At 36.8% G+C, this 14,672-nt stretch overlaps 1 protein-coding gene across 4 annotated transcripts in view; it reads left to right on the top strand.

Annotated features, from left to right (window-relative positions):
• ASB3 (ankyrin repeat and SOCS box containing 3) overlaps positions 1 to 14,672 on the top strand; it is a 111,408-nt gene that overhangs the window by 31,361 nt on the left and 65,375 nt on the right. For 3 of the 4 annotated variants that reach the window (XM_012477194.2, XM_012477197.2, XM_012477195.3), the window contains exons 2-3: positions 1,765 to 1,973; positions 12,616 to 12,774. In XM_012477194.2, the coding sequence (XP_012332617.1) occupies positions 1,778 to 1,973; positions 12,616 to 12,774 (355 nt within the window). In that variant the 5' untranslated portion in view covers positions 1,765 to 1,777. Of the gene's footprint in view, positions 1 to 1,764; positions 1,990 to 12,615; positions 12,775 to 14,672 lie in introns of those variants that run through there. The other variant, XM_012477196.3, reaches the window with a different exon arrangement.

Below are 14,672 nucleotides of genomic sequence, written 5' to 3'. Positions count from 1 at the left end.
CAGAGGAATGTAATCCATATTTAATTTTATGTCCTGGGAAAAAAAATGTATTTTGCCTTTCAAATAAAAGCAGAAAGTTTACAATAAATGTTTACGTCTGTGAAAGAGTAGCTGCCTTTTCAATGGGAATTGTTTATAATTTAAATTTTACAGTCTTACTCATCTTTAGCATCCTCAGTGGCTTTTTCACAAAAGAGCAGGCAAATGTTCTTAACTTGGGGTTCCAGTAAAGGCTTTGGAAATGAGCTGGGGAACCTGCTGAAATTGTGTACAAAATTTGGGGTGTACACTTTTCTGGGGGGAACTACAGCTTTCATGAGTTTTTCTAAGGGGTCAAGGATCCTAAAATTTTTTGAAGATCTACTCATTAGAGCTATTGCTGCAAACTATTCTTTAGGAAACTCACTTGGACTATCATGGCTGTGTGTGTGTGTGTGTGTGTGTGTGTGTGTGAAAACAGAAGCCACAAATGATTGTTCTTAAGATTTCTATACCATGGTCTTGAATGCTGAAACACTCAGATTCAAGGGGTATTACTTGTTTTCTTATAAAGAAATCAGCAGGAAGCTGCCACCAAAAAAAAAAAACCCCAAACAGGTCTTTTCCTATTTTCTCTAAGTTGTAGTTCCATATTACCTGACATGGTTGCTAACCCTCCTTTTTTGAAAAATTTTGAATATGCAGAAAAGTTAGATTAAAAGAGTCTAGTGACCAGTACCTTTCATCTAGATCCAGTAATTTGCATTTTGCACAGTTGCTTTACTTCCTTTTTTTCTCTATACTTTTAAATGAAAAATATTTGAAGTACGTTGCATGTGTTATGATATTTTACTGCCACATACTCTATACGCGTCTTATAAGAATAAGGACATTCATCCTAGAACAAGTTCCCTAAAAAAAAAGAATAAGGACATAATAATTGTGATACCATTATCACATCTAAGAAAATAAACAATAATTTGTCATCAAATATGTATTCCATATCTAAACTGCTTCATAGTCACTAGCAAGAAATTGTGTCTTTGAGAGAGGCACATGAGAGCTATACTGAACTCTGACTGCAGGGGAACTTGAAGTGAGCATTGGAGAGAGATGATGATGCGGACAAGAATTCTGTGAAGAAATTGTGGGATATGTAGGAAAGCAGGACTCGTCCCTTTATGGTGTTCTCTGTTTCAATATGCTCAGTCAGTGAGACTATTTGGTCAAGCATAGAGAGCCTGAGTGTTTAACTTCTTCTGGAAAGGACCAGCAAGTACAGGAAGACTAGAATGACATCTATCTTGCACTACTTTTCTGGCCTTTTTGGGTTCATTTGTTTCCTATAGAGGGCTATATATTGAGAGTGAGCATTGCCAGTAGTTGAATGGCCATCTCTGCATAATGTAGTGTACACTGGGGATTAACTAGAGGTGCTGTCATTGATGGAGCACCAAAGAGTACATTGTGGTGGGATATGAACAGAAGCTGAAGCCTGCTGGAAATTGCTGCTCAAACATTTCCAGAGGAGGAAAGATAGAACACTTAGAAGTCCCTTCATGTTTTTAGTAGGAACAGTCCAAGGAATTCTAATCTGCCAAACAGAGGAACTTCCTTGTTTAGGCACCAGCAGAGACTGTGGCATGGCAATCACTTTCTGTATTGTGGGCCATTCTTCAGTAGTCATGTGAGAGATGCTAGACAGGCCCACCATGATCTGCTTGTCTCTAGGAGTGAAGTGTTGTTTCATTGACTATAGTATTATCCTTCTACCTTATTTTGTAGACTGGTCAAACAAATGGATTTTACAGAAGCTTACGCGGACACGTGCTCTACAGTTGGACTTGCTGCCAGGGAAGGCAATGTAAAAGTCTTAAGGAAACTGCTTAGAAAGGGCCGAAGTGTCGACGTCGCTGATAACAGGGGATGGATGCCAATTCATGAAGCAGCTTATCACAACTCTGTAGAATGTTTGCAGATGTTAATTAATGCAGGTAAAGTAAATTCAAGGTATGGAGGCTTTGCCTACAAGCTGGATTAATAAAACATAAAAAAAGATAATATATGACTTATTAACAGTAGTATTTGTTTCTCTTTCTATAGTCATAAAATAACTGCCTGAATTTATTTATTAAGGATGGTAAGATTGCCTGCCTTGGATTCAATTAGTATGATACTCTAGTTGGACATCTTATATGGAAGTGCCTCTGTCTGGCCTCTTTTTATTGACTGAACTAGGTGATGTGGGAGAATTAGTCTGCTGTTTGAATTTAAATACTTGATATTTACTGGTCATGATTATTCTTTGTTCCTTTACCAGACAGAAGGAATAATTGCACTGATATTGAGGATGTGTTTTGATTGAATTAGTCTTTTTATTTTTAAACACTTTTTAATACTTTTTGGAATTTTACAGCTACTTAGCATGAGACAAGATGCCTGCCTTCCTGAGGCTTTTTTTTGTCAGGGGAAACAGGTGACAAATATCTAAACAAACAAGATACATTTTAAATGGTGAAAGTGTAATGGGGAAAATCAAACAAAATAGAGATAATAAATGGGATAGAGAATAATGTGTGCTATTGATAATAATGTACTATTGCACATCTCTTTACATCTCTGCATTCAGTGACTTCATGCTTGGGATCAGCCATGGTAGGAATATTTACACCACAGAAATAAGCCAGTGCTACAAACCAGTGCTATAAACTGGGCATTCTTCCCCTGGACAGCTAGTTGTTAAATGTTAACCAGCACACTACTGAGTGAAGGGCATTGACTAAAGGCAAGATTCTGACGTTTAGTAGAGAGGGAGTAGGAGAAAAACAGGTGGTGATTGAGCATTGCTTTGTAGTAGTCATTGTGGTACATGCTTAATTTATCTTATTTAATATATATAAAAGTGCTGTTAGAGGCAGTATTATCCTCATTTTATTGGTGAAAAGACCAAGGCTCAGAGAAGTTGACTTGTAAAAGTTTACATAATAAACTAGGGTATTTGATTTGAACCCATTTCTCTGACTCTAAAGCCCTTTCTTTTCCCGTCATACCATTTTTCTAACATTTAATTGAATTAAACATTTCTAGCATTCAGTTAATTTAAACTAAAGGCACTAGAATACTCTGCATTGTAACATTCAGCAAACCATTTACATTTCATTGATCGTGGAAATTCAGACCCTCTTCCCTGCATACTTATCACCAGGTATAGCTGCTTAAAATGTAGACTTCTGGATCCATAGCTCATCAGAACTACTAATTTGTTACCTCCTGGACCAGAAAGGAAATAATCTTTACATTGTTTTTGGTACTGGTAGGTGGGTTTTTTTTTTCCTTTTTCTTTTTCTTTCTTCTTCTTTTTTTTTAATCTTAACAGATAAGAGATGGTAAGGCTAAACTCTCTAAATCATAATGAAGGAAATTTGTCATGATTGTTTTTAAAGTCACATGTTCAAGTGTCTGTTGTCTATTATAGTCGAATGTTTGAAGATACTGGAAAAATAGATGTTATTCCTCTAATTTCAAATGCTTAAGATATGTTTTCAGAATCTGTTTGACGTTAACTATAAAGCTTGAGTTCCCAAACTATTTGTAGTAACAGATAAAGGCATGAGTTTGAATATCCTTTTCTAGTCAAAAAGTTCATTTTCAATATACTGTTACATCTCTTCTTCATGTAGGAATAGTGTAGTTTATGTTACAGATTTTTTTTCCTTTATCTGCTGGGTAAAGTTAGGTATGCTTTTGACTAAAGGCATTTGAAATGGCTGTTTAAATTAATCTCTACAGTTGTCCCTTGGTATCCACAGGGGATTAGTTCCAAAATGCCCATGGACACCAAAATTCATAGATGTTCAAGTTCTGCATTCTGCCCTGAAGATAGGAAAATGTACTATATGCAGATACAAAAAGTCAGCCCTCTATTTGTGGGTTCCTCATCCCACAAATGTTTTATCTTCCATCCCCTTGGTTGAATCTGCGGATGCAAAACCTGTGGATACAGAGACCTGACTATATTTTCTTTTTTTCTGAGATGAAGTCTTGCTGTGTCACCCAGGCTGGAGTGCAGTGGTGCGATCTCAGCTCACTGCAACCTCCACCTCCCAGGTTCAAGCGATTCTCCTACCTCAGCCTCCCAAGTAGCTGGGATTATAGGTGTGTACCACCAATGCCTGGCTTTTTTTTTTATATTTTTAGTAGAGACAGGGTTTCACCATTTTGGCTGGGCTGGTCTCAAACTCCTGACCTTAAGTGATCCATCCACCTTGGCCTCCCAAAGTGCTAGGATTACAGGTGTGAGTCACTGTATCTGGTCCCAACTGTATCTTCTTTTAGAAATTTTAATTATCAGTTTCATCATTAATGACCATCCTTTTTTGAACTTGATGTTTTTGGAGGACAAGATAACTGTACATAGTTATGTGAATAGTTGATATAAATGGTCAAATTAAACCCTTTCACTGTATTTGTTATTAGAATTTACCATTATGAAGTAAACTTTAGATAAATCTAATTTTTTTTTTGTAGTATGTACACAGGGATTAGAGTAGAAGTAGGGAGCTAGGAAGTAGAGTTTGCAGAGGGTGGGAAGCAGCCATGTGAATTATTTTAGGAGATGGTGAGTGACATGTTTGGGCTTATTCTTCCATGAGTTTGATTTTTTTCTGTAGTATTCTTAGAGTTGAAACTAATGTCCAACATTTTATTAGATTTGCTTATCTGATTCACTAACTAGAAAAGTCAGATTGGAATGGGGCAGTAGGGATACATAGGTTATTAGTTGCTTTAAAAAATATCCTATAGGCCGGGCGCGGTGGCTCAAGCCTGTAATCCCAGCACTTTGGGAGGCTGAGGCGGGTGGATCACGAGGTCAAGAGATCGAGATCATCCTGGTCAACATGATGAAACCCTGTCTCTACTAAAAATACAAAAAATTAGCTGGGCATAGTGACGCATGCCTGTAATCCCAGCTATTCAGGAGGCTGAGGCAGGAGAATTGCCTGAACCCAGGAGGTGGAGGTTGCGGTGAGCCGAGATCGTGCCGTTGCACTCCAGCCTGGGTAACAAGAGCGAAACTCTGTCTCAAAATAAAATAAAATAAAATAAATATCCTATATATTCATCTCGTTCCCTCGCCTTTTGTAAACTAGTTAAAGTCTATACATTATTCAGAGCCCCTACCTTTTTATAAAGATTGTAATTTAATCTCTGGATGATTCTAGTTCTGGAACATTGACCAATGAGGAATGATAGTTGATCTCTTTTTGTAAAACATTTACCTAGTGTAAAGCTATATATGAGGAGGTATTTTTAAATGATGTAAAGTACAAATGTTTTTGGTCTTGAAGAGTGAAGACCAGACCATTGAGCCTCTTGTGCTCAGTGATAAGAGCACCATCCTTAGATTGGTAGCAGTTAACTTGATACTATGGGTTAATCCCAAAAGTTTCTGAAGCAAGTTTGACATTTCTGTCTTTTGACTTGCCATATTTGTGTTTTATATGATTCATACTTTTCTTGCTCCTTGTGGTTCAACTGATATATATAAAGTGTCTTTTTTTTTTTTTTTTGAGACAGGATCTTGTTCTATCACCCAGGTTGGAGTGTAGTGGCGTGAACACGGCTCGCTGTAGCCTCGACCTCCTGGGCTCAAGTGATCCTTCTGCCTCAGCCTCATATGTAGCTGGGACCACAGGTGTGCGCCACCATGCCTGCCTAAGGTTTTGATTTCTTGTAGAGCTGGGGGGGTCTCACTTTGTTGCCCAGGATGGTCTGAAACGCTTGGCTCAATTAACCCTCCTGCCTTGGCTTCCCAAAGTGCTGGGATTACAGGTGTGATGTACCATACCTGCTGTCTTTTATTATATAATTTTTCTACCTTCCTGAGGTTTACCAATTTTTTTTTTTTTTTTTTTTTGGTGACACAGGGTCTCCCTCTGTCTTCCAGGCTGGAGTGAAGTGGTATGATCTCAGCTTATACTGCAGCCTCCGCCTCCTGGGTTCAAGTGATTCTCCAGTCTCAGCCTCCCAACTAGCTGGAATTATAGGCGCCCACCACCAGGCCAGGCTAATTTTTGTATTTTGTCTAGGTTGCTATAATAGCATCTTAACAGATCTTCTGTATCTGCCATTGCTCCCTCTCCATCCCATGACAGGCCACCCCAAATATATTAGAAGGATCCTTTTAAAATACATCAGACCAAGTCACTCTTCTGCTCAAAACTGTATATCTCCCCACTTCATTCTGAGTGAAAACACTGTTGCGTAGTATTTCATAGTACATATATAAAGTAATTTATGTAACCATTTTCCTATTGATAGACATTTTGTTTATTTCCTAAAGTTTTGCTGTTATAACTAGTGATTCAGTGAACATCTTTATGTATGTATCTTTGTGCTGTACACATGGTTGAGCATTTCTGTAAGATGGAGTTTTAGAAGTGCAATTACTGGTTTAATTAGAGTTTTCTGGAGAAATAGAACCAGTAGAATGTATATAAATAGACAAGAGAGGATTTACTATGGGAATTGGCTAATGTGATTATGGGAGCTGAACCAGGGGAAGTGATGGTATAACTCTCAGTCTGAGGCCATAGGACTGGGAACTGGGGTGGATGTGGGAGGCCACTGGTATAAGTCCTGGAGTTTGAAGTCCTGATTATCAGAATCTCCAGTATCCAAGGACAGAAGGAGATACATGTCCTAGCTCAAAAGAGAATGAATTCTTCCTCTGCCTTTCTTTTTTCTTTTATGTCCTTAAAGGATTAGATGATGGCCACTCACATTGGTGAGGGCGGATCTTGTTTATTCAGTCTTGTGATTCAGATGGTAATGTCTTCCTGAAACATCTTCATGGATACACCCAGAAATAATGTTTTAGCAGCTATATGGGCATTCCTTAACCCAGTCAAGTTGACACGTAAAATTAACCATCACATATGCCAAGTTAAAATATTCATAGATAATGCTGAATTGTATGCTGTGTTAATCAGGATTCTTTCAGTAGTGAGGGAAAGAAACCTAGTTAGTACTAGCTTAAACAAAGAAAGGGGATATAGTAGCTCAAGTAAATGTCAGTCGGAATGATAGATCTCTTCAGGTATTGCTAGATTCTACTATTCTAATGATGTCATTAGGCAGGCAGGATTTCACTTTGGAAGTTCTAGACTTACCTTATCTTTATTTTTTTAATTAAAAAAATTTTTTTAAAGAGATGGGGTCTCACTCTGTTTTCCAAACTAGAGTGCAGTGGTGTGATCATGGCTCTCTGCAGCCTCCAACTCCTGGGTCAAGTGATCCTCCCACCTCAGTCTCCTGAATAACTGGGACTACAGACACATGCCATCACATCAAGCTAATTTTTTATTTTTTATATTTTGTAGAGATGCGGGTTCTTGCTATGTTGTCCGGGTTGGTCTTGAACTCCTGGCCTCAAGTGATACTCCTTCCTTGGCTTCCTAAAGTGCTGGGATTACAGGCGTGAGCCACTGCGTTAGGCCTTGCCTTATCTTTAAAGAGCTCTTTATGTATTCTGAATGTTAATCTTTCGCTGTTATATGTGTTTCGGATATTTTCTCGTTGTCACTTTTCTTATGGTGTCTACTTTCTTTGTAATGCCTTTCAACCTCTTTCTCTTCACTGACTTCTTCCCTGAATCTTGTGTGCAGTAAAAAGTCTCTCCTGAGGGTTATCTGAGAAGTTTGCACATAATAAAATTCCTTGTATTGTGGAAATTATTTTATATCTAACCTTTTTTTTAGAATTCCTAAATAAAACATAGTAAGAGGATATAAATTGTGTAAATGGCGTGGCAATACAATCTTGACATTTATTACACTTGTGATTGACATGTAGTAAATTTGTCATCAAATTCTGGCTCAGCTGTTGAGAAAGGTTCTGTTCTTAATACTTAACCTGTCTCCTCTACTGAAAACCTTGAGGTTTTACTTTCCCTGTTAGAGTTTGTAGAAAACAAAAATAACAGTCTACCACCCATCACTACCACTTTTATATGAAGTAATAAGCAACTTCATTATTTATAAGTAAAAAGACACTGTGACAGCACACAGGGAAGCGAACATCACACACTGGGGTCCGTGGGTCAGGGGGTGGGGCCTAGGGGAGGAGGGAATAGCATTAGGACAAATACCTAATTTAGATGACAGGGTGATGGATATAGCCAACCACCATGGCATGTGTATACCTATGTAGCAAACCTGCATGTTCTGCACATGTACCCTAGAACTTAAAGTACAAAAAAAAAAAAAAAAGAGAGAGACTGTGTTGGCAAACATAGGGTGTGGTTTCAGTGGCAGAGTGTTTGGGCCAACTCTTGTCATTGCTACACAGACTTCAGTGGCTGGAATTGGTTCAGCTGAGGTGGCTCTAATTCTCCAAGTACTGCCAGGAAAGAACTCACAAATTGTGAAAGGCCTGAAGTACTCATTGTATTTGTCCATTAAGAAAGTCTTTAATACCCAGACCATTTAAAGTTTCAGTAAGTAGATGAGAAGGAGAAACCACTTTGCCTTCCTTTGAGGGTAAAGAGAGATTAAAGCATTAAAAACAGTGAATACGATGAGCCTTTTTTTTTTTTCCAGAAGCCCTCCTGTAGAGAAGGGAAGAGAGTGAGAAGGTGGTGGTTGATGGTCCAGTGTAAGGTAGATAAGATCCCTTTGCTAAAACTCATATATCAGCTTAAGGAAAGCAGTTTACCTTTGGAACTTTCAAAACTAATTTATAGTGAGTGCTGAAAACTTTTTTAAAATGATACTTTGGAGACTTTACCAAATTTTTAGCGACTTTGACAGTACTTAAATTGCATATCTACCTGCATTTGTATTTTATAAAAATTCAAACTATTCAGATAATTCTTTTGAACCCTGTTGAGAGTTGGTCCAGCTAATTTATCCTTGTTTCACTGTTGAGGAACTGAGCCTCAGAGAGTTTTAAGTAATTGGCCCAAAGGGTAACCCTTATTATTTCTGGCAGAGTCAAAATTGCAGCCTAAATCTAACTTCAGATGTTACCTCCTGGTCCAATGAGTTTAAAGTTAGCTTAATATCTTTTTTTTGTCATGCAGTCTCCAACTCCTGGGTAAAATATTTCAAGATCTCAAGTTAGTAGTAAATTGACTTCAGTATTTCTCACCTGTGTGAGAAGTGCCTTTTATTTTCTTTACTTCATAGATAATCACGCAGAAGATTTTGTTTCCTTTTCCTAAGATGAGTGTGTATGCAAGTCACTAAGGATGGCTTGCACTCAAGAAGTGGGAATTAAGCTGTCCTTCCTTGATGGAGGAGTCTTTGCATAAATTATTTGGAATTCTTCTATATGGAAGATTTATCTCTTCTCTCCCATTAATGTATATATTCAGTGATTTATATCTGCATGGAGTCATTGGTACTTACTTTATGCCTGTACTTTAGGTTACAATCCAATCCAATATAATTTATTTTGTTGCTCTAATTGTTTTGGTCATAGGATGCCCTTTCAGAGTGGCTCTTTTGCATGCCCCGTTTTTTGTTTTTTGAGCACTTCTCACTTTTTGTACCTACAGTGTACTCCAGACTCTTTGTATATTTCCCACCTCACCCTTTTCATAAGAGCGCTGGTTTCTTTTATGGGAGAATGATATTGAAAACCAAGATCTGAGGCTGGGTGCAGTGGCTCACACCTGTAATCCCAGCACTTTGGGAGGCTGAGGTGGATGATCACCTGAGGTCAGGAGTTTGAGACCAGCCTGGTCAACATGGTGAAAACCCGTTTCTACTGAAAATACAAAAAATTCCCAGGGCATGATGGCGCCTGTAATCCCAGCTACTCGGGAGGCTGAGGCAGGAGAATCTACTGAACACGGGAGGTGGAGGTGGAGGTGGAGGTTGCAGCGAGCTGAGATCCCACTACTGCACTCCAACTTGGGCAATGAGTGAAACTCCAACTCAAAAAAAAAAAAAAAGAAAAGAAAACCAAGATCTGAGGACTGGGTGTGCTTGTGCTTGTTGCTCCTGGACTGTCATTGATTTTAAGCCCTTTCAGCAGAAAGATCTAGAAAATATATTTATCTATTATAACCCAAATATACATACATCTATAATTATTTCCGTGTATAGCCATCTGTCTCTATATTAAGCTAAACATGAATTCATACTGATGTCTGGACTCTAATCCAGAACCACATGGTTCATTCTAGCCTTCCCTGTTTCCTTATCTGTAACCTTCCTTTCCAACAGTAAGAAACCTGGCTCCCAGCTCTGCCATCTGTTGATTTATTTGTTTGCTTTTAGTATTCACGTGGAGTGGTTTCAGAATTGTTAATCTCTACTCCTAGAAACAGCTTTACCAACTAGACTGCAGTGTTTATGTGCAGTTTGTTTTGTCTTTGTCTTACGGTTTTCAGTTATAGCATCATTAATCAAAGTTATGTAGGCCAGCATCTTTTTTCTCTACCTCTCAGTGTGGTTATGACATATGTTTGTAATCCAATTAGATTCTTTTGTCACAGTCGCATTCTGTCCTAGGATCCCCCTTCCTTTTATCTCCTGGTTGATTTTTTTTTTAATTGCATACATTAAGGTTCACTCTGCTGTAAGGCATAATATTGAAATGGCCAGGATTAAACTGTATCTCTTTTTCTTCTTTGTAAGTGGAAGAGAACATCTAGTTTCTTGGCTTCCATAGTATAACACTGGTCTAGGTCTCCTACTGTTTAGCGATCATCTTTCTTAGTCTCTTATTGCTTCTGTTAATTCCTTTCCGTGATGGGTACCTTCCTTTCTGCATTTGTACCAGGATCACATCACTTTACTTTTTCTGACTTTAAGACATAGTTTAATATATAGTAAATCTACGCATGCTTCAATGCTTGTCTTGGTCATTTTTCTAAATTCTTTGTTACTCTTACCTGCCCTATTGATAGATACAGGAGACAGCCAGATGCTGCCCAGGTCATTGTGCACAGGGGGTTGCCTAAATATGTCCACAGTGAAGAATTCCGTCCCTTAACACATGCACAGAAAGGGAAATAAATCAATGTGGAGTGGCTCAGAATAAGGTCTCACCTGTGCACTGGAAGAATGGTGTGAAGCCACTGGGAATTCATGTTTTATGCAGTAGGGAGGAGCCTGGCCTCTTCAGCTCATGTGTGGTGGCCTGATAGTCCATCTGTGAGATTGGACCCTGTTGGCAGGACCCCCTTTTTCTTGCTGAGAGCTTTCTTTTAATAAACTCCTCTCTCCTCACCTTTCAGTGTGTCCACATGCCTAATTTTTCCTGGTGGTGACACAAAAACCTGGATTTTAGCTGAACTAAGGAGCAAAAACTCCTGCATCACTACACTAGACTTACCAACTTGGGTTACTTTATCAATTATAAAACCAGCAAACAGCTCTATTGGCATTTTTATTAGAATTGTATTAAATTTATTAATTATTTTGGGAAGAATCAGCATCTTTATAGTATTGAAATTTCCCATTTAAAAGCCAATCTACCTATGTCAATTATGTATATATATCTTTGGATTCCTAGTTTTCCATGTCATTTGTATTCACAAAACTTTCAGGTTAATATATGAAATAAGGGTCATGTCTGACTAATCTCTGACTAATCTTAATAAACTACTCTGAATAATAACTTCTGACTAATCTCTGAAACGCTATTTTGGTGATATGCCCTTTTAAAATATGACTACCCTATCTTGCCATTTACTTGTACATCTGCAAAGTTTGAGACTATTTTCTTTGAATGTATGTACTGACAAGCTGTTATTTGGATATTATGGCTTGATCTACTTGTTCATCAGTGGGTTACAATTAGAAGAATTACTTAAAATAGATGACTAGTTAGGAGCATTCGTTTCAATTCTGACACTTCAAGAAAATGTTTTTAAAAGTTTTTTTTTGGTTTTCTATTTAGTTTATTCCAACACTCAGAAATGTCTTTACCACTCACCTTAGAGCCCAGCCTTCTATAATGGGCATAGCATTTTATTGTATAAATGTTATTTGTATAATTTGAGTGTTACCAGAACCTTGAGGTTTGCATAACAATACATTACAGGAATTTTAACTTATAAATTCCTTATTATATGTCACTGTTTGTTTGTGTTGAAGTGTATTTTATTCTTTTAGAATTGCAGTTTTCATTAACTATTGAACCATAGTCTTAAGTTAGTAGAGGAGTATTTAAAACTGCCTCATGGCATTAGTTGAGTACAAAGAAGTAACGCTGTAGATCAGACCATTTGCCTTATGGAAATTTAAAAATAAAAAAAATTGATTAATATTTCAGTAAATCCTGTTTAAGCAAATCTTTGGTGCTGCATCCTCCTGAGATAGTGCTTTTGTGTTGCCTTTCAATTTCTGCCACCCTTCTTCCCTTGCTCACCAAAAATTAGAGAAGAGAAAATGAGAATAAGAGGGCAGGATTTGTGTATTAAAAATACCAAAGCGTTGTTTACATTGGGATCCTTGTAGAACTTTTTCTTGATTTTCTAGAGTATTATACGGTGAAACCTGTCATTTATAAATTACTTACATTTTAATAGTCCATTAAATTCCTCTTGGAATCTTTGCTTTTTAAAACCAGGAAATAGAAGTGGTATCTTCTAGTTGATGGTCTCTTATTATTCTTCCATAGATTCATCTGAAAACTACATTAAGATGAAGACTTTTGAAGGTTTCTGTGCCTTACATCTTGCTGCAAGTCAAGGACATTGGAAAATCGTACAGATTCTTTTAGAAGCGGGGGCAGATCCTAATGCAACTACTTTAGAAGAAACCACACCATTGTTTTTAGGTAAGTATACTGTCTGTGGTACAGACGTAATTTTTCTTTCTTTCTTTTTTTTTTTTTGTTAAACTAAGCTTAATTTTTTCTTCAGCTTTTGTACTTATAGTATGTTCTTTTGGCAACTGTTATACCACTACTTCTTTGATTTTGAAACTGAAAAGTTATTTTTAAAGGTTTTGCTCTTGTTTTCTATTCTTGGGTGGCAGCTTCTGGGACTTTGTTTATTTAAAGTTGCAAAATCTGTTTTGAATTGTAGGCACCATCATTGTTCTCAGTGTAGTTCTGAAGACCAGATATCACTTAAATTGTAGCAATATTTGCAAGGTTACCTGTGAATGCTTTATTTTTGCTTTTGCCTTTTCTTAGCATTAAAAAATTAAGAAGCTTTTATGGAAGAAATCACCAACTAATCCTTTAATGCCAATTAATGTGTTGCCTGTATGGATCACTGTTCAGACCTCTTCTATTAAAGACTTTTTAATTCCTTAAGGACGACAGCCAAATCCTACATGGCTTTCTTCCAATAACTGTCTTTTTTCTTCTCCTCCTTTCTTCTATTTGATCCTATTTGTCTTCAGGGACATTGTGTCCCATAAAATTTAGTGGAACATGAGAAAATTGAGTCAATGAAGCATTTGGAATATAATCAGTGCAGCTGGACTGTAGTTTTGGTCCTGCCACATGTAATTTGTTATTTATTTATTTACTCTATGCTTCAGTGTCCTCACTTACAAAATCAGAGACCTATCTAGTCTTTGTTATTGGACTGAGAATAAAATTAGTTGTCTGTGAAAGTACTTTATTTTTTGTGAACTTAATATTATTAAAATTAAAAAAAAAAATGCTTATAACAGAATATCATTAAAATGGGTAAAAAAATTATTAAAATTTATGTACAGTAAAATTCACTCTTTTTAGTATGAGTTCTGTGAGTTTTGATGTATTCATACAATTATGTAATGGCAACAATCAAGATACAGAACCATTCCCTCACTTCATTCCATCACGCTGCCAATTTTTCATCAGTATTTTCCTCCCTCCCCCCACCTTCACCCCTGACAGCAACCAATCTGCTCCTATCCCTGTAGTTTACATTTTGCAGAATGACATATATATATGTGTATATATATATATATATACACATATATATGATTAATACATACCATATAGCCTTTGAGACTGACTTTTTTGAGGTAGCATGATACTTTTGAGATTCATCCATATTGTTGCATGTATCAATAATCCATTCCTTTTTGTTGCTGCATTGTATTCTATTAAATAGATGTAATACAGTTCATTCATTCATCAGTTGGATATTTAAGTTGTTTTCAGTGTTTAGTGGTTATGAATAAATACATTATAAACATTTTTGCACATAAGTTTTATATCAATGTAAGTTTTTATTTCTTTTGAGTTAATACTTAGGATTGGTATGACATATGGTAATTATATGTTTAACTTTGGAAAACAAGTTGGAAGTTTTTTTCTACCAGTTTGCCTTTCCTTCAGTAATGTTTGAGACTTTTAGTTGCCCCATATCCTTGCCAACATTTGATATTGCCGGCTCTTTCTTTTTCTCTGTTATATTTTAGTAATTCCAATAGTATTTAGTAGTATCTCACTGTGGTTTTTATTTAGATTTTCCTAAGTGCTGATGGTGTTGAGCATCTATTCATATCATTATTTTACATCTTTCCTTCCCCTACCTTTTTTTTTGTATTTAAACATTTTATTTTGAAATAATTTCAGACTTATGGAAATATTCAATAACAGTACAAGGGTTTCCTCATATACTTTTTACCCAAATTTTCTTCTTTTGCCATGTTTGTCATTTAATTTCCTTCTTTGTATTTTTTTATCCCTTTGTGATTAAGTGGTAGACATCATGCCCCTTTAGTTCTACT

The sequence above is a fragment of the Aotus nancymaae genome, unplaced genomic scaffold (genome assembly GCF_030222135.1).
Source record: "Aotus nancymaae isolate 86718 unplaced genomic scaffold, 86718_ANA_hifiasm-v0.15.2.pri h1tg000057l, whole genome shotgun sequence".
Taxonomy (NCBI): Eukaryota; Metazoa; Chordata; class Mammalia; order Primates; family Aotidae; genus Aotus; species Aotus nancymaae.
This window is presented reverse-complemented; position numbering and strand designations above follow the sequence as displayed.